The sequence below is a fragment of the Cydia splendana genome, chromosome 19 (assembly GCF_910591565.1).
Source record: "Cydia splendana chromosome 19, ilCydSple1.2, whole genome shotgun sequence".
In the NCBI taxonomy this organism is placed as follows: Eukaryota; Metazoa; Arthropoda; class Insecta; order Lepidoptera; family Tortricidae; genus Cydia; species Cydia splendana.
The window spans coordinates 5,264,934-5,287,683 of NC_085978.1; the positions used below are offsets into that span (position 1 = coordinate 5,264,934).

The 22,750-nt window shown below is 39.4% G+C and overlaps 2 protein-coding genes across 2 annotated transcripts in view; one reads left to right on the forward strand and one right to left on the reverse strand.

Annotated features, from left to right (window-relative positions):
- LOC134800280 (leucine-zipper-like transcriptional regulator 1) overlaps positions 1–21,275 on the forward strand; it is a 30,668-nt gene extending 9,393 nt beyond the window's left edge. The window contains exons 11-16 of the mRNA XM_063772790.1: positions 13,835–14,030; positions 15,209–15,360; positions 17,003–17,181; positions 17,770–17,896; positions 18,255–18,412; positions 18,679–21,275. Coding sequence (XP_063628860.1) covers positions 13,835–14,030; positions 15,209–15,360; positions 17,003–17,181; positions 17,770–17,896; positions 18,255–18,412; positions 18,679–18,867 — 1,001 coding nt within the window. The 3' untranslated portion in view covers positions 18,868–21,275. The remainder of the gene's footprint in view (positions 1–13,834; positions 14,031–15,208; positions 15,361–17,002; positions 17,182–17,769; positions 17,897–18,254; positions 18,413–18,678) is intronic.
- A 175-nt stretch (positions 21,276–21,450) lies between these two features.
- On the reverse strand, positions 21,451–22,397 carry LOC134799762 (cytochrome b-c1 complex subunit 9). The gene is made up of 2 exons (XM_063772175.1): positions 22,185–22,397; positions 21,451–21,577 (listed from the first exon to the last, which is right to left on the reverse strand). The coding sequence occupies exons 1-2, from the start codon at positions 22,323–22,325 to the stop codon at positions 21,539–21,541; spliced, it is 180 nt and encodes a 59-aa protein (XP_063628245.1). The 5' UTR covers positions 22,326–22,397; the 3' UTR covers positions 21,451–21,538.
- Between the last annotated feature and the right edge of the window lie 353 nt (positions 22,398–22,750).

Genomic DNA, 22,750 nt, shown 5'->3' on the forward strand with positions numbered 1-22,750 from the left:
CTAAAGTTACCTGAAGCCACCCCGGAGGCGTTCGACATGGTGCTCAACTTCATATACACGGACCGGATCGACCCGAGCGAGAAATGTGAGTTTACTTAGAGTTAGAGCGAGACGCGACGGGTGTACCTACGTAAGATCTGGAAGTATACGACTATAAGGCGAAGCCGCGGCTCACGCTAAAGTTACCTGAAGCCACCCCGGAGGCGTTCGACATGGTGCTCAACTTCATATACACGGACCGGATCTACCCGAGCGAGAAATGTGAGTTTTCCTTAGAGTTAGAGCGAGACGCGACTACGTAAGATCTGGAAGTATACTACTATGAGGCGAAGCCGCGGCTCACGCTAAAGTTACCCGAAGCCACCCCGGAGGCGTTCGACATGGTGCTCAACTTCATATACACGGACCGGATCGACCCGAGCGAGAAATGTGAGTTTACTTAGAGTTAGAGCGAGACGCGACGGGTGTACCTACGTAAGATCTGGAAGTATACTATTATGAGGCGAAGCCGCGGCTCACGCTAAAGTTACCTGAAGCCACCCCGGAGGCGTTCGACATGGGGCTCAACTTCATATATGTACGATCTAGCTATCGTACAGCGTAGGTATAGCGTACACTGTAGCAATGCCTTTAGGCAAATATGCGCACACGCGCGACCTAGATTATTTATTCAATCTACTGTATTAGTATTAAGCACCAAACTCAGTGCATTAAAGACTATGATTAACAGCAAACGTGTGTGGGTTATTTGTGCATTCCTGGCATTCTGACAGTACCGTCATCTGGCGTGTACATGTTGGTCCTTCGAACTTAGTGATGGTGTTCAGGGAAAGTTAGTGCGGTTACCGTTTCAACTCGGTTGGCCTCCCACAAGCGGGTCTCACCAACTTAGTTGAGAAGACGTGGCGTCGCACAATGAATTTCAAGGATACCTACTAAGAAACTGTGACAAGCTATTGGATTTGACATTCTGCTAATATCGATTATGTCATTTTTGCATTTAACATTTTATTGCTGTTGACATTTTATGACATTTTGACATTTGACATAGTCATACCTACTTGAAGAGCCATGGGTGATTACGATCGTATATTGCAACGTCAGAGGGAGATCATCGATTCCATTCAGCGGGTGGAAGCGAACTTCAAGAAAGATTCTGATTCCAGGAAAAACGAGGAATATTTACGGACGAGAATTAGCGGCTTAGACACGTTATGGGAAGAATTTGAGAAGAATGACGTGAAGCTTCATGACGCACCTGACCAAACTGGGGAGTATTTTGTGGATAATGTGTACCAGCAAATGCAGGTTCGTACTGATAAGATTCGTACGATGCTTTCAAATTACCGTTTTGGGGAGCCATCGACACCTAAGGCCACAGATTCTCAACAGCAGCAGAAAACTATCAAAATTAATGAGCTTTTTAGTGAGCAAAAAACTAACTTCAGAGCTTTTCAAAGGGTTTTGAACTATATTGACATTGACAAGATATCTGAGAAATGGGAAATGGAGGATGAACTTCGTAATCTTCAAACTCGGTGGGACACTATTGACACTTTGCATCTGAAACTTGACAACTTGCTCCAGGGTTCGGATAAGGATTACGAAGAAAGATACTCAGTGTATGAAAAAAAAATATCGATTGACAAAGAGGGCGCTAAACCAGAAAATTTCTGCTGCAACTCATCTACACAAATCAACTCCGCAAATGGAGATACCTAACTTCTATGGTGACTACTCTCAATGGCCTACATTCATAGATTTGTATAGGACTGCAATCCATGACAACCCTGTGCTATCAAAAGCACAAAAAATGCAACATTTAAAGGGGAAGCTGAAAGGCGAGGCACTGCGACTCATTCAGCATCTCAGTGTGACTGCTGACAACTATCTCACTGCATGGGACTTGCTGTATCATCGCTACAACAATAATCAGTTACTCTTTTCCCGGCAGATAGAGATATTTTTAAACCAACCAACAATCCACAAGCAAACTTCTCATGACATTAAGAAGCTGCATGACACAACTATGGAATGTGTACATGCCATACACAACCTTGGCATAGACACAACTACTTGGGACCCACTTCTTGTTCACCTTTTGGCTAAAAAGTTGGACCCATTGACATTAGCTGATTACAAGGAGTCTCGTAAAGCGCCACGAGAGCTGCCGACTTTAGATGAATTCACCGCATTCTTGGAAACGAAGTTCCTCGCACTGGAACCTATGAACAGGAAAGATCGAGAACCTGCAGCATCATCATCATCTAAACAATTGACATTCAAGCCCAAGGATACATTTTCCCCGGCATACAAACGAACATCGCCCGGCAAGCCAAGTTCATTCAACTTCAATATTAACGCCGTTTGCGTAGTGTGCAATATCAACCACCCATTATACCAATGCAAGAAGTTTGAATTGATGTCACCGGACGAAAAATTAAAAACAGTTGCGAAACACGGAATGTGTAAAAACTGTCTCTATGTGCATGAACGCAATGTATGCAATTCTACAAAAGCATGCAAAATTTGCCATGAAAAGCATAATACTTTATTACATGACGCAGTAAATGAACTCGCCGGACAAACATCGAGGTCGCCGCCCGCCACTAAGCAACAACAGCGTCAGCAATATAAGCGGGAATCGTCAAGTAATCACGTTGCCGATGACGATGGCGAATCTTTGTTGACAACTGTTCAAATACGTGTACGAACGAATGACAACGCGTATGTGACACTTCGTTGCCTTTTAGACCAAGGCTCACAGATTTCACTGATCAGTCAAGATGCTATGCATCGGCTAGGACTACCCCGCCAACAATTAAATGCATCAGTTACAGGAATCGGCAAAAGTACAAGGAAGGTCAAAGGGAAGGTCAGACTCGACTGCAAATCAATTCATGATGACTTCGCCTTCGATACCAATGCGCTAATTTTGCCGAAACTTATCAATAACCTGCCTAGCAACTCATTCGAGAAGCAAAACGATGAACATATTCAACACTTACAACTGGCCGACCCAGATTACAATATCTCGAAACCGATTGACATTTTGCTCGATGTAAGGGTCTATTCTAGAATTATAATGGGAGGTCTCATCAGAGGAACAGACCAGCAGCCCATTGCCCAACAGACCCTTCTAGGCTGGATCATTTCCGGCGGTGTAAACGCTACCTCTCTACAATTTCGTCACTACAACGATTTGCTGACAAGTCACCCTAAAAAAAAAAAAAAAAAAAAAAAAAATCGATATAATTATTCTATCTGAAGTTAATATAAGGGAAGATGAAATTTCATGTTACATGATAAAAGGATACTGCACCTATTCAAAGACAAGACCAAGTGGAAGAGGAGGGGGTATAATAATATATGTTAAAAATCAAATTAATTTTACTTTGGAAGAAGTAAATTATCCCAGTATGGAGTCACTATATGGAATTATACGCCTAGAGACCAGAAAAATTCACCTTTTGTCTATTTATAGACCACCCCATAAAAACAAAAATGTATTTACACAACAATTGGAACTATGTATTCAACGCGTACCAAGCTGTGAAGATTTGATAATTATAGGAGACATGAATATGGACTTATCAAGAGAAAATATGAATTCAACTGTTATCAGCTACAAAAACACCTTGTGTGGATACGGCCTGCAGTGCGGCATACCTAGCTCGGAGATAACGCGGGCGGCCATTGTGAACGGGCGTCTGGAGACATCGTGTATAGACCACGTATGGGTGCGAGCGAAACGGCAACAAGTGCACGATGACCCTGCGGCTGCGAGTGTGATAGAGTGCGGAATATCGGATCACCATATGATTGGCATACGTTTGGACCTTGACCGTGAGCATTTTAAAAGTACATTGCAAACAGGTACGCGTTTTGTTTTAGATGATAAACTCGTTAACAATAAATTAGATAACTTCGATTGGTCACAATTACTGCTGATAAATTGTCCTGTGTTGTTGTATAGCAAACTATGTAATGTATTTGAATCGATTTATAGTGAAAGTAAGGTTGAAAAAAATATTAAAAGAAATAGGATTACTCAACCATGGATAGATAAAAGGTTATTTGCTATGATATCTAAGCGGGACGATTTGTTTCGAGTTTGGAAGGCGTCACCAAATAATATGAATAAGAGGTTAGATTATACTAAGTGTAGAAACCAGGTAAATAAACTAATAAATATTGCCAAGAATAAGTATCGTAGACAGGAACTAAAAGATTGTCAAAATGATTATAAAAAAATGTGGAGCACAATTAATAGCTGGTTAGGTAGACATAAACTAAATGTAGACGAGGTGGTCATGCGTTATTTGGGAAAATTTGATAATATTTATAATATATGCAGTAGGTTCTCTGAAACATTTACTCAAGAAATATTAAACATAAAGCACAAATGTAATGTAAAATTTTTAGATCGCAACACTTATGTTAAGAAACTAGACTTGTCTCTTAGGTTTAAAAAAGTATGTGCAAATGACATTGAAAAAATTATAAATAATTTAAGTTTGAATAAGGCGCCAGGAATGGATCAAATTAGAATACAAGACGTTAAATATATTAAAAAGCAATTATGCCCCATTTTGGCCAACTTTGTTAATATGTGTATTTCAAAAGGTGTTTACCCAGAAAACTTGAAAAAATCCGTTATAAGACCTATTTACAAAAATGGAAATCACTTGGAATACACGAATTATAGGCCTATAGCAATTTTGCCGGTAATTAATAAAATTGTTGAGAAGGTGGTCGTCGGACAAATATCAGGTTTTCTGGAGAAACACAATGTACTTACGGACGCGCAGCACGGGTTCAGGCGAGGTCGAAGCACGGGGACAGCTCTGGCACACTTCTCAGATGAAATTAACAGCTGTTTGAACGACGGTAAGCAAGTTCTCACACTTTTTATAGATTATAAAAAGGCTTTTGATACATTAGACCATGAAGTGCTACTCCAGGCCATGAGTGAGTGTGGCATTGCTGGCCCCGTCAACGACTGGTTCCGCAGCTATTTAGCGGGCAGGACCATACGCACGAGCATCGCCGGCGCCACGGGCGCGGAGTGTGACGTCACGCTCGGGGTGCCGACCGGCTCGGTGTACGGCCCTGTCGGCTATCTAATGCTTGTCAACAGTGTTGTAAACGTCGTGAGCAAATGTAAAGTATTTATGTACGCGGACGATATGTGCTTACTAGCTTCAGATACAGATATATCGGTAGCCCATAATAACATTCAAAGTGACCTTGACAATATAGTGAAATGGGCCCACGATAACGGTATAATTATCAATTTATCAAAAACGAAGTGTTAGCATATATATTCCCCATACAATCGTAAGGCGAAAACTGTTAATTACAATGAGTATGGAATTATAGGTCACGGGTACGAATGTCTGCACAACCGAATAAATAATATCTATAGCTGTAGCTGTGAACCTTTAGAATATGTTAGTACATACAAGTATTTAGGTATGCATGTAGATAACAATTTTAACTGGAAAACACATGTTACTGCAGTTTGTTCTAAACTCCGTTCAGTCCTAAGCAAGTTATATCACTTAAATAGATTAATTAATAAAAAGACAATGCTCGTTGTTTATTACGCGTTAGTGGACTCAATCATTAATTATGGTCTAAGTGTTTATGGTCGAACTTTTCATACTTATTTAGACGAAATTAAAAAAATACAGTTAAGATCTATGAAATACCTAGTTAATAAAAAAATTAAAAATAGGCTTAAAGGGAATTACGACAAATTGTACAAGATATGTAAAATACTTCCTATACATCAAAAGGTGCAATACTTGATAGCAGTAGAAAATTGTTTTGATGATAAATTTAAGGTGTTGAAACAAAGTAGATATAGAACAAAGAGCATAAGGCTTAAAAAAATTGTACAAAATACTGCTAAAAACTATTATGGCAAAAGAACTGATTTGTTTTTGATACCAAAATTGTATAACGAAATTAACTACCTAAGGGAAGAAAATAAATGTAGTAGGGCTAAATTTAAAACTGAGTTAAAAAATACGTTATTGGATAATATACCCTAACATTTAAACTGTACTAAAATATACCTGAATTTAGTTGTTAAGTTAAGTTTAGTATTTAGTGCATAGCATAATATGTATGTCTGTGAAGATGAGCGCGATCTCGCCAACAAACTGCAATTGCAGTTTGGCGAGGAATATAATGTTTATAAAAGTGTTGTGTACTTTATGATAAATAAATTAAAAAAAAAAAAAAAAAAAACAAATCGCCAACGAAGAGGTCTGGTTAATGGAGTCGGCTATTTAGCTAATACCTTATTTGGCGTACTAGATGATCGATTTGCAGAAAAATATGAAAAGGATATTGACACAATTACGAAGCGAGAAGATCACATCTTCAACTTGTACAAGAACGGCACGAGATTATTATATTATGAAAAATCAATTTGACGCAATTGCAAAGACCGTCCATAATCTAACCGAAGATGTGAGTCAAGCACACTCGACGAGTTTACGTTTATTGAATTCATTCTCGCTACTTTCATCTATGGTAGCGGCGGATGTCATCATCTCAAATTTACGAAGAATTCAAGATACCCTAGTTGACACCGTCACTGACATATACCATGGCCGATTAAACGTGCATTTATTACCCCCTGTGCAAATCCAACAACAGCTAGAGCTGATATCGGGGCACATACAGGATGACCTCACCATTCCAGTTGACAGCGCTGAAGACCTATACGGGTTGCTCCACATTCACGTAAAAGTGACTCGGAAGACCTTAATAATGGAGATACGACTACCATTATTAAACCGCGAACAGTTCGAGCTAGACTCTATTATTGACATTCCACGCAGAAACGGAGACAACGCCATCTACATCTCCACTGCAACGACATACATTGCAATCAACGTCAAGAAAGACACCGTAATTCCAATGACAGAAACTGACATTCACGCATGCAGCGCTCACAAAAACGATAAAATGTTTTGTCCTTTAAATCACCCTGTATACACAATGAAAGTCGGTGAATCTATTTGTGACATGCAATTACTATTAAACAACAATAACAAGCCTTATTGCCAAGCGACCGCCAAGGAATGCGCCGACAGGTGGATCAAGTTACATGCACAGGACACCTGGCTGTATTCCTATTGTCAAGAGCACCCGATACGCGTGATATGTGACAACGGCGTATCCACTGAGAAATTGATCGACTCGGGTTTGGTCACGATTCCTTCAGGATGCGTTATAAGAGGAAAGTCCTTCGTCATACACTCACAACATGACTACAAGAGTCAAATGTTTGTACAAAACTCGTACATGGAAATTCCGAAAATATCACCGATCAATGACGTAATAAAAACATCCTTACCGAAAGATATTCCTATTTTAACAGAAGATCATAACGAAGAATTTCTTGACATAAGCCAAAAATTAAAGGCCATTAAAGAAGCAAATTTGGACACCTTTGACAGAAATGACACCACCCATTACGTCATAATCTACATTGCATTGGGTATTACTTCAATCATCACTATTACGCTTGCTATCTGCAAATTGAAACGCAAGTCGAAGCCTGCTCAACCTGACACCCCACTGCAAGCAGTAATATCACTGACTCCTACGGCCGCTCCTGCGACGTAGTACGTTGCTTCTGGAAAAAAATATATGGAAAACTTGGCATAATTAATAGAAGACTTTTTTCAATTGGGTTATGTACGTTATGGACCGTAGTTATTTTTCATCAACCCTCCCCAACCCTCCCCCCTCTGCGTCACCCCCCCACACCCCCGCAAAGGGCTCGAAACGCGGTTTTTCAAAAATTTTAAGAAAACCGTTCAAGATATAGAAAAAGTGTGTAGGAACGAAGTGATCCTTAGTAAATTTTCTATTTATCTCTTATACACACTATAGTGCTATCACTTATAGTTTTTGTTAAATCTGTCACCATGTATGCAATTTTTTTAGAATTTACGTTTTTTTTCTTTTGTAAGATAACTTTTCTCAAAATATACTTACGATATCGCCAAATTTTGTTTAATTGAAATAAATAGTTAATATGTTCTTTAAAATGGTGTATTATTTATTATTAAACTCCTTCATTTGACGATGCTATGCCATTTTGAACATACATCGTCTTCAAACATTTTTAAGCTCACCGAAGATCGTTACTATTAACCACTTGACTGTGAAACAGATCGCACGGTCGCGTTTTTATAGCTTGCCTCACATAGAAGGTAGCCTATAGAAGTGGTGTACGCGTGCCTCCGTGAGGGACAAAATATACGCAATGCGACAATATTAAAAACACGTTTTAACATTCCTGACAATATACCAAAAACAATAATCTACGTATTTCGGTCGGGTTATTGAAATGAAATGAAATTTTTTATTTGTTGCCCACCATAACCCATACTAAATTTATGGTGGGGAACAAACAAAAAGTGAGACTGTGACAAGGACAAGCAATAGTATCGCTTTCCTGCTACTCCTACTGAAAGTTCTATCTCGTTCGGTCATTTGGCCCCTCCCACGTTTCCTCTCTATTATTGTACCTCTATGTTGCCTCACCATGCCTGTCACGCTCTAACAAGTATGTAAGTGCGAAAGGGACGCGCATAGTGATAGGCGATAAAAATGGAACCGTGCTGCGGGGTGAACCCACGATTTTTGACCACCACACACATGAAAAGTTCATCATCTTCTTCGCGTTGTTCCCGGCATTTTGCCACAGCTCATGGGAGCCTGGGGTCCGCTGGCAACTAATCCCATGATTTGACGTAGACACTAGTTTTTACGAAAGCGACTGCCATCTGACCTTCCAACCCAGAGGGGAAACTAGGCCTTACTGGGATTAGTCCGGTTTCCTCACGATGTTTTCCTTCACCGAAAAGCGACAACTAACGCGAGGAAGAAGACGTGTGTGGTGATCAAAAATCATGGGTTCACCCTCGGTTGTGCTGTAGGCAGGGTTGGGCAGTATTTCAATTACATGTATTTGAAATACATTTTAGTAATTTGTATTTGTATTTCAAATACTACCTGGAAAAGTATTTTGTATTTGGTATTTCAAATACTGCACTCACATGTATTTTGTATTTTGTATTTCAAATACTTCAAGGTTCAAAATACATTTCTACAAAATACATTTTATTAAATTCTATGATCCTAAAATGGAACATTTTTTTAAATATAATGCACGACTTGTACGAGCGCAAATAGGTACATTGCGCGAGCTATTCTGCGCAGAACTTTTCGTCAACAGCCAGGGGATAGAGTCATTGTAGTAGTTTCCGTCCATGCTCTAGTTTTCGACCACTTGACAGATTAGCATATAATATATTTCATTTTTAATTTACTATTTGCGAAATATATTTTTTATATGTAGACAGATATATTGTTTAGCTAAGGATTGAAATCAGTCCAAATTTGTGCAGCAATGTAGGTTTATATTCAAATTTCGTCAAGTGGACGAAAACTAGAGAAGGACGAAAACAAGCGCAATGACCCTATAAGTTTTAGGAAAGGATATTCGTTAAAAAAAACTAAATGATTAAACAAAAAATAATAAAAGTATTTTGTATTTTGTATTTGAAATACATTATTTTAAACACTGTAATTTGTATTTTGTATTTCAAATACCAGTCACCAAAGTAGTTTGTATTTGGTATTTCAAATACTTTTAAAAATGTATTTTGTAATTTGTATTTGAAATACGTGGAAGCCAGTATTTTGCCCAACCCTGGCTGTAGGTACCTATAAATTTCGGTCAGGATCCGTTTCATATACAGACAAGTGGTTAATAACGATATTAGCTGACATTGAAAATATTTGAAGGCAATGTATTTCAAAAATGGCATAGGATCGTCAAATGAAGTAGTTTAATAATAAATAATACATACATACATATAATCACGCCTATTTCCCGGAGGAGTAGGCAGAGACCACGGTTTTCTACTTGCTACGATCCTGACATACCTCTTTCGCTTCCTTCATTTTCATTACATTCCTCATACACGCTCGCCGGTTTAGGGTGCTCTTGACCTGGTCTTTCTTCAGGATTTCCCCGATCTGATCAGAGAAAATCCGCCGAGGTCGACCCCTTCCAACTCCCACTTCCACTTCTCCCTTATACACTCTCTTTGTTAGCCTTCTTTCACTCATTCTTTCCACATGTCCAAATCATCTCAAAATACCTTTCTCAATTTTAGTCACTACATCAACATTCAGTCCACACTTTTCCCTTATCACACTGTTCCTAATTCTATCTTGCAATCTCACACCACGCACACTTCTCAGCGCTCTCATTTCCACTGCATTCACTTGGCTCTGATGCCTCTTCTGCCATACCCAACTTTCGCTACCATACATAAGTGTAGGCACCAACACCCCTCTATGAACAGCCAACCGTGCTTTTTGCGACACCTTCTGGCTGCTCATAAAAGCGTTAAGTGCCCCATTCACACGTTTTCCAGCATTCACTCTCCTTTCAATGTCTTTATCATGCTTACCGTCCCTAGTGAACAAGGTTCCCAGATACACAAACTCTTTCAATAAATAATACCCATTTTAAATAACATATTAACTATTTACTTAAATAAAAAAAAACGGTCAAGTGCGAGTCGAACTCGCGTTCCAAGGGTTCCGTACATAAGTCCGACTCACGCTTGCCTGCACATTTCTAATAGGTTTTCCTATTATCTATAGGTAAAGTACTATTTTGTGTATTTTTTCAAAATTTTAGGCCCAGTAGTTTCAGAGATAAAGGGGGGGGGGAATGGTCGGACAGACAGACAGACACACGAGAGATCTTATAAGGGTTCCGGTTTTTCCTTTTGAGGTACGGAACCCTAAAAGCGTGAAAGATATCGTAAGTGCTATTTGAGAAAAGTCATTAGAAGAAAAAAAACACTGAAAATGCTAAAAATAGCATCTTCCGTGACGTATTGCGCAAAAACTATAAGTGATAGCAATATAGTGTGTATAAGAGATAAATAGAAAATTTAATAAGGATCACTTCGTTCCTACACCCTTTTTCTGTATCTAGAACAGTTTTCTTAAAAATTTAGAAAAACTAGGTTTTGGACCCTTTGCGGCGGTGTGGGGGAGTGACGCAGAGGGGGGTGGGGAGGGGAGGGTTGATGAAAAATAACCTCGGTCGACAACGTACATATCTCAATTAAAAAAAGTCTTCTATTAATTATGCCGTAATTTTAGCTAATTTCACTGAACTAACGACGAGCACACCGCTGCCACAGCAAGTTACGTCCTTCTCAGACATCCCAATGACGCCGCAGCAGAGAAGAAAAGTTAGCTTTAGGGACTTAAATGAAGAAACATAAGCATTCACCTTTTTTTTACCGTACTCATTACTACTTTATAGCACTTCCTTGTTAAATTGACATTATGGTTTTTACTAATTTACTTAACTTTTATTATTTTGCATACTCTTAAGTTGCTTCCCGGTGTTTTTGCTTTATAAGTGGCAGTATGTACGATCTAGCTATCGTACAGCGTAGGTATAGCGTACACTGTAGCAATGCCTTTAGGCAAATATGCGCACACGCGCGACCTAGATTATTTATTCAATCTACTGTATTAGTATTAAGCACCAAACTCAGTGCATTAAAGACTATGATTAACAGCAAACGTGTGTGGGTTATTTGTGCATTCCTGGCATTCTGACAGTACCGTCATCTGGCGTGTACAATATACACGGACCGGATCGACCCGAGCGAGAAATGTGAATTTTTCTTAGTTAGAGCGAGACGCGACAAGTGTACCTACGTAAGATCTGGAAGTACTACTATAAGGCGAAGCCGCGGCTCACGCTAAAGTTACCTGAAGCCACACCAGACCTGCTAACTTGAGTTGCGTTCTCGCGCACGACTCCATACATCTTGCGCGTCTTCAAGTATGGACTCGCGCGCGAGAAATCAACTCATGCTAGCAGAGAAATGTAAGTTATTTCAACAGTAAAAGCGAGACACCGACAAGAGTTTCAGGGAGGGCCGAACACCAAAATTCTATATTACCAGCGACATTTCTAGGTACATATATCATTGTTTAGATGTAATAAGCAACAGCTTATTACATTGCATTTAATATGCAAATTTCATTGTCCTATTATCTGAGGGGTGGCTCCTACGCAAGCCAAACATGGATATATAATGCACATACGAAAAGAAAAATTACAACTTGTCAAAGAGCGGAGCATCATGAACACTTAAAACTTAGAGACAAACAACGTCATACGGCTATAAGGGAAAATACTAAAGTTATCGACGCTCTATCTGATAGATAGAGTCTATCACATTGCAAGAAACTAAAATGGAAGTGGGCGGGCCACGTGGCACGAATGAATAACGAAAGATGGACTAAGAGAGTCACTACATGGGCGGGACCTCCCGGTAAAAGAAAGTCAGGCCACCCACTGGGAAGATGGACAGAAGACCTAAAAAAGTTTGCCAGCGACGACTGGGTAACAATAGCCCAAGACAGGGAAATGTGGAGTAAAATGGAGGAGGCCTTTACTCGTCAAGAGGTCCTTAATAATAAAAACTAAATTATTGAATAGGATTTTACAATTTAAACTTGCATGTACATTATTTAGTTTGATATTATTTAATTTCATTTAATAATGTATTATTATTTAATTTAATAATGAAATATGTATATTTTTTATTAAGGAATTAAATGGCTTAAATAAAAAAAAATATCTGAGGGGAAGGGAAGAAGAAAATTTCTCACTTACTAAACTCACACCACAATAGGCCTGTTGCAAGTAACAAAGAATCATGGAAATAATGGTTTCAACGAAACATATATGTTAATATGATTCTAAAAAATGGCCCAATCTCAGTATAAACTGAAGGATTATTAATATATTCAATAAAATAAAAGTGCAAAATTCTCCAATCGGCCATTTTTACTGAAACGCCAATCAGAAACGTCCTAAACAGTGACGTCATCAATCCATAACATATGTCTTAGAGAAACATAGACAACCTCATTGACCGAAATCTATACGTGGGCACCAAAGAGTTCGAAAGGTGCAAAAAAATGTTATTTTGCCACTAAACATTTACTACGTCCAAAAAATATTATTACACGATATAAAGTAGATATCTATTTGTTATTATTTAAATAAAATTCTAAATAATACGATATTTCAACAACAAACTTTTTTAATTATTTGGCTGAATGGAACTATCATTGCCATGTTGGCTGTCGTAACTAGAAAAAATGAAAAATGAAAAAGTAAAACCCTGCTCGGTGATTTTCACTCAAAGTTTACATGTATCTAAATAATTCATCTTAAACTGCAATTGTGTGAGAGTTTTTGTGTAAAATGAGTTATTGTGATAAATTTTTGTAATGTATTTATCATCCCTAATCGTAATATATGGTGCTGAATTAACAATATCATTCGGATTCAAGGGAAATTCGTAACTGTAAGTATGTAAACAATATCTATAGATGGTCAAGCAAATCTTGTCAGTAGAAAAAGGCGCGAAATTCAAATTTTCTATGGGACAATATCCTTCCGCGCCTACATATTTCAAATTTGCCGCCTTTTTCTACTGACAAGATCTGCTTGACCCAGTATACCACCCTACCACCAACTAAATGATGACGTCACAAATGGCATGCGAGGCGTTTTCGCGCGAAGTTTAAACTAGCTATAATAAAATGCAATTATCTATGTTAAATCTTATGAGTATAATTGAAATATAGTGTTTTTCGGAACTAATACAAGTGTACCGACGATATTAAAAGGGTTTTCAAAATTTGTCATCAGGCCTATTGTTATAAATAACTTTTCCTACAGATGAGGACCCCGAAAAGCCCTCCACCATCCTGCAAGTAATGGAAGTCCTCCGCCTAGCGCTCCGCCTGAACATTCCTCGCCTCCGCGGGCTATGCGCCCGCTTCCTCAAGGCCAACCTCTGCTACAGCAACGTGTTGCCAGCTCTCCACTCCGCGCACCACGCCCAGGTGCATTCCGTCAAGGAGTACTGTCTCAGGTAATATGTGCTACGGGAGAACATATCGGCTACGCGCTCGCTCCCTCAAGGCCAACCTGTGCTACAGCAACGTGTTGCCAGCTCTCCACTCCCCGCACCACGCCCAGGTGCATTCCGTCAAGGAGTACTGTCTCAGGTAATATGTGCTACGGGAGAACATATCGGCTACGCGCTCGCTCCCTCGAGGCCAACCTGTGCTACAGCAACGTGTTGCCAGCTCTCCACTCCCCGCACCACGCCCAGGTGCATTCCGTCAAGGAGTACTGTCTCAGGTAATATGTGCTACGGGAGAACATATCGGCTACGCGCTCGCTCCCTCGAGGCCAACCTGTGCTACAGCAACGTGTTGCCAGCTCTCCACTCCCCGCACCACGCCCAGGTGCATTCCGTCAAGGAGTACTGTCTCAGGTAATATGTGCTACGGGAGAACATATCGGCTACGCGCTCGCTCCCTCAAGGCCAACCTGTGCTACAGCAACGTGTTGCCAGCTCTCCGCTCCGCGCACCACGCCCAGGTTCATTCCGTCAAGGAGTACTGTCTCAGGTATGTACGGCTGTATGCTAAATTATTGACGATCATAATGTAAATTCATATAGATTAGCGTAAGAATAATTTATACTGTAATTTATCATTATGAAATAAATAAACTAAACTAAAGTATATCAGCTACGCGGCGCGCTTTCTCGAGACCTGTGCTACAGCAACGTGTTGCCAGCTCTCCTCTGCACATAACTGTCTATATGTGTTACGTATGCTACGTCTGGACATATTGGCTACGCGGCGCACTACCTTTAATGGCGCGGCCACACACTCGACGAGTGGTATGGGAAGTAGTGAGGTAAGTATGCAGGGCCAGGGCAGTATGGCGGCCGATGACGAGTACCGCGGCCACAGTACGTCTCTGCCTTTTTGCCCATGCCACTCATCGAGTATTTGGCCGGGGTAAAAGTCCAACTTGAGAGTAGAGGCATACTAGCTTCTTTAAAAATTCATACTAGGGAGGGGAATCTGTAAGACCGTAACCGCTTCCATATTTATAAGTTCTACTTGTGTCAAATTACAAATATCAACAAAATAAAATTGTTACAATACCTTATATATAGACATTTATACCCTACTAATTTAGGAGAGATCGACTTATTTTCTTTCTGTAAAAAGTCTTATATCTATTTCGCAGATTTCTAGTAAAGGACTACAATTTTACGCAAATAGTGATGTCACCAGAATTCGAAACGATGGAAAAGAGCCTCATGGTGGAAATGATCCGTCGTCGGCACCGACCACAGGCCAAACCACCGGCGCCGCAAGAGAGCGACGAAGATATTATAGGTCAGTATTGCGGTGTTATAAATGTTGTTGTGTAAGACCATACTTGAAGAAGAGTCTCATGGTGGAAATTGTCCGTCGTCGGCACCGACCACAGGACAAACCCCCGGCGCTGCAAGAGAGCGACGAAGATATTATAGGTCAGTATTGCGGTGTTATAAATGTTGTTGTGTAGGACCATATTAAGAAAAGAGTCTTGGTGGAAATGGTCACATGTTGGTAGGCCAGTAAGAGTTGTAGAATAAATTTTGTTAATACAAACTCAACGGGTTTGCATTATTTCTTTGCGTAATAACCGCGAAACACAAATTATCCTTGACTATTTTTCTTTAAAGGAGTAAAAGGTCGAAAAGTAATTATGGGAGTGGGTTTAACGAGTTTTAAGTAGGGATGTACCGACTAGTCGGGAAAGCCGACTATCCGGCCTCATTTGTAGTCGGCGATTAGTCGGCAAAAATGGCCGATTAGTCGGCACTTTATAAGTTATAAGTGACAGAAAAATAGGACAAAAAGAAATAAATGGCAAAATATTCACCATAATCTTTTCACCTATTTTACCCAAATTCCTATTTAGGGTGTTTACGAAAACTTTTGTTCATATTCATATATTTATTGCGATCATGTTCATTACAGAGGATGGTATAAAACATTGTGAAAAGTAGGTACATGATACCCCGTTAGGGCATTGCAATAAACTTAATACTACTTAATGGTAACTATTTACAAATGATAGATTACATTATTAAACTTAAGAATTGTTGTTGCTTTTCAAATTATTGACCGTGTGGTCGCTTTTTTATGTCCGATTGTCCGGTTGTCGTATGAAATATAGCCTAAGATTTATTTATTTACTTAATTTAATTTTTTTGCGTTTCTATAATATATTGAATATCGCGACGAATATTGAAACTAATGATCTGGCCGACTAGCCGACTATTAGTCGACTATTAGTCGGCTAGTCGGCCAAATCAATAGTCGGAACATCACTAGTTTTAAGCAAAAGTCAATATGATACCTGCCTCTGAAGATACCGATTTGATATCTTTATTAACACATTCGACACCGCGTACCCGACTCTCGGGCACTCGTAAACTTTACTCAGATGCCGGCATACCCGCTAGTCGGGCAAGAGCTATAAACCTACACGCGACGCCGAAGTGCCCGACAGGCGGGCAAGCATTGCATCTTCACTACCTCAGGGCTGCCACTGCCACTAACAGAAAAAATTGTAAGTCTTCTGATTATTATGTGGTCGAATAGTTGGTACAGTTGATTATTATATTTTATTACTTCACTTTGTATTTTTATTTACTTTACCTAATGCGATTACAAAATAAAAATTCTTATTAGTTGGTTACGTGAAATTGCATACACGGGTATGTATCAATGGGAGTTAGAATTAGGAGAAGAACAAAACGGGGAGCCTAAACAGATGAGACAGCAGATTTAATTTTATCCACGTACTTATACGAAAGTTACTTGGCACAGCCCTGAGCGTCCGCCGCTTGCCCGACTAGCGGGTTCGCGGCGTGCGACATTGAGTTGCACGTCGTTGCCCGACTAGCGAGTACTGTCGGTTTCTGGGGTATTGTTTGAAATTTTGCCTGGTTGCGAAAGTGTTAAAAGTACATATTTTATCCCTTAGGAACAACCCTCGAGCAAGACATGTCCGTGTTCGTGGGCGGCTCGGGCTTGGGGCTGAGCGACGTGCGCCTGCGCGTGGGCGCCGCGTGGCGCGCCGCGCACCGCTCCATCCTCGCCGCGCGCGCCGCATACTTCGAGGCCATGTTCCGCTCCTTCTGTCCCACGGACAACACCGTCAACGTGAGTACACTTTACCGCCCCAGTGCGGTAACTAGCACTATACGTGCGTATGTCGAAAATTTAAAAGCCCATCAACGTGCACACTGGCGTCACTGCTAAATAATCGTGATTATTTAAATTTAACGATAAGTATTTAAAAAAGGGGGCCGCTACAGACTGTATCTTGCATTTAAGAACCTTTTGAATTCATCCAACTAGTTTTTGTTTGTCGGATTCGTCGATCTATTAACTCAAAACAAAAACGGCCGTTTTAACTTTGGACGCATAGATTGACGAATCTAGCAACATAAAAACTAGTTTGGTGAATTCAAAAGGTACTTAAATACAAGATACAGTCCGTAGCGGCCCCCTTTTTTAAATACCTATCGTTAAATTTAAATAACTAACTACTGATAACTAAGTAATAAGTACTGTAAAACGTTGTACAATACACGTGCGAAAATGTAATTCGCACCCTTCGGTCGTGTTTCAATTTATCGCCACTCGTTGCGAATTTCCTACCTTTCGCACTTATATGGTAATGTACTAAAAACGACCATACTTATTGACTCCCACATCACATCACATTGACATCCCGTTTCCCTACAGATTCAAATATGCGACACGGTGCCTTCGGAGGAGGCTTTCGACTCGCTGCTGCGCTACATTTACTACGGAGACACCAACATGCCCACTGAAGATTCGCTCTATTTGTTCCAAGCACCCATTTATTACGGTAATGATCATCACTAAGTGACTGTATCTTACTATACATATTTTAACTAACCGCCTTATTCATAAAATAGCAAACTACTTACTGTTAAATTTTGACCATTTCTAGCAAACACCAAATTCAAAATGCTACTCTTAAAAGACGTTTATGAATAACGCCATAAATATTTGCAGGAGGCTCCACTCCCCAAAGTTCGAAAACCACGGCGATAAGTAAAATTTATAAAAAACCGGTGCACCTTAGCTTTTTGATAATGAAATTAACTTGGCCTTATTCCAACCTGACCCGGTTTTCCCTCTGGGTTGGGAGTGACAGCAGTTATAACAATAAAAAACGTCTAAATCCAATCCCCCTTTTTTAGGCTTCACGAATAACCGTCTCCAAGTATTCTGCAAGCACAATCTACAGAGCAATGTCACCCCGGACAACGTACTGGCAATATTGCAAGCGGCGGACCGAATGCGGGCCGCCGATATCAAGGAATACGCGCTCAAGATGATCGTGCACAACTTCTACCAGGTGAGCCATGTCACCAGATGACTTACTAGCAATATTGGCACTCTTGTTGGAGATTGACAGATGACTTGGGGGCGCATTTAATTTAAATTAATTGTAGAAGAATAGTAAAGTCTAATAAAAAATCTCATTTCGCATGACTACTGATGTGCTGATATAGATGACGCTATACAGCTTTGTACCGTCACCTGCAATAATATGTTACACAACGAAAACTGTTAACTTTCAAATTGTTTAAAAAACACGCTAACAAAAGTTTATCTCCACAGCTGGCCCACCAGGAGTCCATAAAGACCCTCCCCCAACCCCTCCTCGTGGACATCGTGGTGGCGCTCGCCACCGCGCGCCGCGCCGACTCCCCCCTCCCCGCGCAGCCGCGCTCCCTCCCCTCCTCCTCCTCCGCCGACACGCTGGCCGACGACGACCACAGGAGGAAGGACCATCCCAACTATTGGTAGTTAGGCCTGAACTAAACCGACATTCATGTAGTCCACAGCCGCGCTTACTGAACGTAAGCATAGAGAAAAAAAATACATAAGTGCTCACTCCATACCAGGGATGTTGCGAATATTCGCATCCGCATCCGCGGAACATCCGCATCTGCATCCACATCCGCATAAAATCGATGCGGAGCTCATGCGGATGCGGATGTCGACTAAGTCGGTAACAGGAATGTCTTAGCGGCGGCGTAAGTGCTAGGTAATTTCGTCATTATATATAACGAAATCGTTATATATAATAAAAAATACTAAAAATGTACTATTTGACGTTTTATAAGTACCAAATCTTGACATCCGCATCCGCGGATGTGAGGCTTTAAATATCCGCATCCGCATCCGCGGATTTAAAAAAATCTGCATCCGCAACATCCCTGCTCCATACATCAGTTTTGATACCAAAACGACTATTATTTTCGTAGTCGACATCTAGCATCGAGAAGCGGAATTATCAGTAGGTACTGCTACTTGACAATAGATGTTCCGACGAACGAGTGAGTCGCGACACTAGAGAATTCTAGTATCAAGTAGCGGTACTGAAAATTCCACTACTCGATGCTGGATGTCGACTGCGAAAATAATAGTCGTTTTGGTACCAAAACTGATGTATCTATGAAGTGAGCTCTCTATTCTCACTATATTTCTCTATGACTTAAGACATTCTTAGTTAGACATTAGATAATGAGACTCCACAGTCGGGCTCGCTCCCTTCGGTCTCGTCCGCTGACACGGCTGATAAGGACCATTGTAGGAAACCGGACCATCCCCTATTGGTAGTTAGGCCTGCAAGCCTATTATGGACGGCTTTATTCACGTGACAAAATATCCGTCACTTTTTGACGGATGCCGTTTTATCACGCTGTCACGTAGACAAGAACGACTATCATATCCGTACTGAACTGAACAGACGTCCTTGGAGTCCACAGCTGCGCACGCATGATACAAGAATTGTAGAATGGGGCTTTGAGTCCTTGTACTCTATAGAAATTATATGTCATGCAACAGTTTTGATTATACATAGTCAATTATTAGATATATTATTATAAGTTATTGACACAATTGATTTGTATATAAAAAAGAACATTATTAATTTCAGAGTGAAAAGAAAGATATGTTTTGTTATAAAGCTTAATTATGTAACTTTACTATACATATAGATACGCAATGTATTGTATTTGTTAGCTAAGACTGCATTTATTATATTATTAACGGTTATAGGAGATACGTTTTCAATTTGACTATTACTACACAAAGTTTTAGCAAACTATAATATATACACACCTAAAAAAATAGTTATTTGTTACATGGCGGCAAAGTTGTTGTTTAACAACTAGTGCTAGTTTTGATTGCGCCTTTATGAGCTGTTATTTTGAAACATTGTTGTTTTTTTTTTCAAAAATGGCAGCATACTCATTTTTTTTTTAAGTTAATAGATGCACATTTTTAAATTCTATCAAGAGTACTATGAAGGCAGCAGTAACGCCTGGTCATCATACCAATATATTTAGGAGAGGTATGGACTGCCACAAGATGTTTCATACCTGTTTAAATATCACAAATGTTACTGCTTTCTCTCTAATACTGGTGTTTGTATGGATGTAATGGTTCATGCATCAAAAAGTCACTTGTTTGGGTATGACACCCATTTAGTGCCAAAAATAGTTCCAGGGACTTATTTAATTATAACTATTTAGAAGGCAAAAAAAAGGCCTGACAGCTTTTTCTAACAAAACAAAACATGTCCCAGTAGGTTCTTATTTGTGGTGAGCTAGAATCAGACCAAGCTAATCTTTGGCTTTCTAAGTGTGGCCATGTTAGCATTAATGTCAATTTTCTATAAAAATATGACACAATGACACACCTCACTTTGTTCTATTGTAATTAGTGCAGAAACGTTAGCTTAACCCTTCATATGCCTTTGTCAAAAATTTGCTACTGAATTAATAACTTTGAAATCATAAATTACAGTCCAAATTGTCTGGGACGGATACGGGACAACCAAGGCATACGAAAGGTTAAACAGATTCTTTTCCCATTCAAGATAATGGACTAAGGCTAGTTGACATCCAAATTGATTATAATTGGACGTCAAAGATATGTTTACACTTTTGCGCCTTACTCCTTTGTAATAAGGCGAAAAGTGTAAACATATATTTGACGTGTCGACTGTACCACAAAGGAATTTAAATGTTTTGAGAAGCACTTGTGTAGATGTCATGTTAGTGTGCACTTTATTTACGTAATTTTCTTTTATAGACATTTAGGAAATGTTTACTAATCTAGTCATTTTAAAGTGTATTGAGACATTTAAAATCATATTACTGCATCTAACATGACATTATTGTTGAGTAATAGAGTTAGACCAAGAAAAGGTCGCAGCAATTTTGATAGCACATGCAGTGCACATGTTATATTAAATGTCAAACTTCTATGAAATTATGATGTATAAATAACACTTGCATTGAGTGGGCTATCAAAATCACTGCAGACTTTTCTTGGTCTAACTCTAATGACATGAATATATCCTAAGACAAATGAAATAACTTGTTTATTTTTAAGTTATGTTTAATTAAATCACATTATTCTGAACAAAATTATCTAATAAATTAATCCATTTGATGTTGGAACTTTTTCATTGCTTGAACTTGTGTTCAATGTCCTTCCAGAGTTTCTGTAAACAAAAACAGGAGTTATTAGAAGCTATATAGGTGCTTCTTTCCCTAAATCTCTGGTGTAGGAGTTCTGGTCTCCTGGCTATTATTTTGTGAGGGAATATTCAACTTTTTGAATTAATCAAGTTACAAAAGGTTATGGAGACATTTAGAAGATATACAATGAACATACATAATGTTTAATTTAATGGTCCTCTGTCATTTGACCCATACTGAAAGCGACAGTGTGTATTAAAACAAAACATTAGTACTACAAATTGATAACTGGTAAGTCAGTACATACATAACTATGTATGTATGTCCAACTGTACTATCCAACATAATTAATAGCTATTTATATGATAGACAGCGTTTGGGTGGGCTTCAGTAGATAGGCGTTAGGTATAGCTTCTACAAGAATTAGAACTAACAAGTTATTGGATATGTAACTCTTAACCTCAAGGATACTTTCAGCAGATTTTTGGCAATATGTAATATTAAGACTATTATTCTTACCAACTTTTAATCAGGAAGTAAATTAACTCATCGCAGTTAACACTCAAACAGAATTGTTTTAAATAGAGAACTAGGATCATCAAGACAAAAATTATATAACTAAATACTCACTCCCTTGTTTATACTCTCGAAGATGGAAACTGATACTACATCGAACGTTCGCTCGAAGAAGAAAGTACCGGCAGCGACGGCCAAGAAGAACGTCGATGTTCTTTTGAACAAAGTACGGTTTAGCGTAGCCAAGACAGACATTTTCGAAGAAAATTTCTTTTCGCACGTCGAAAGGTCTCGCAAAATTTTTTAGACAGCCATAGATAAGATAAACGCAAATGTCAAAAGGGTTGCCATACGTGCCACGGTGCCATTAAATAACCAAAGACAAAATAAGCCTAGTTTACACGTTCGGATTAAATATAATCGTCGAAGGATGGGCAGCACCAAACAGCACGCAACAGTGTCAATGAAAAAAGAACATTCGTTATCTGCCTCTCTTTTGTTCTCGAATAACGAAATAAGCCTTTATTTTTAATTTATAATCTGGCAAACTTCCGGCACTAAAATAAGGCGCAGTATTTAAAAATATAGTTGGGTGATCGAGAATAGGGATGTTGCGGATATTCGCATCCGCATCCGCATCCGCGGAACATCCGCATTATTTTCAACATCCGCACCTGCAT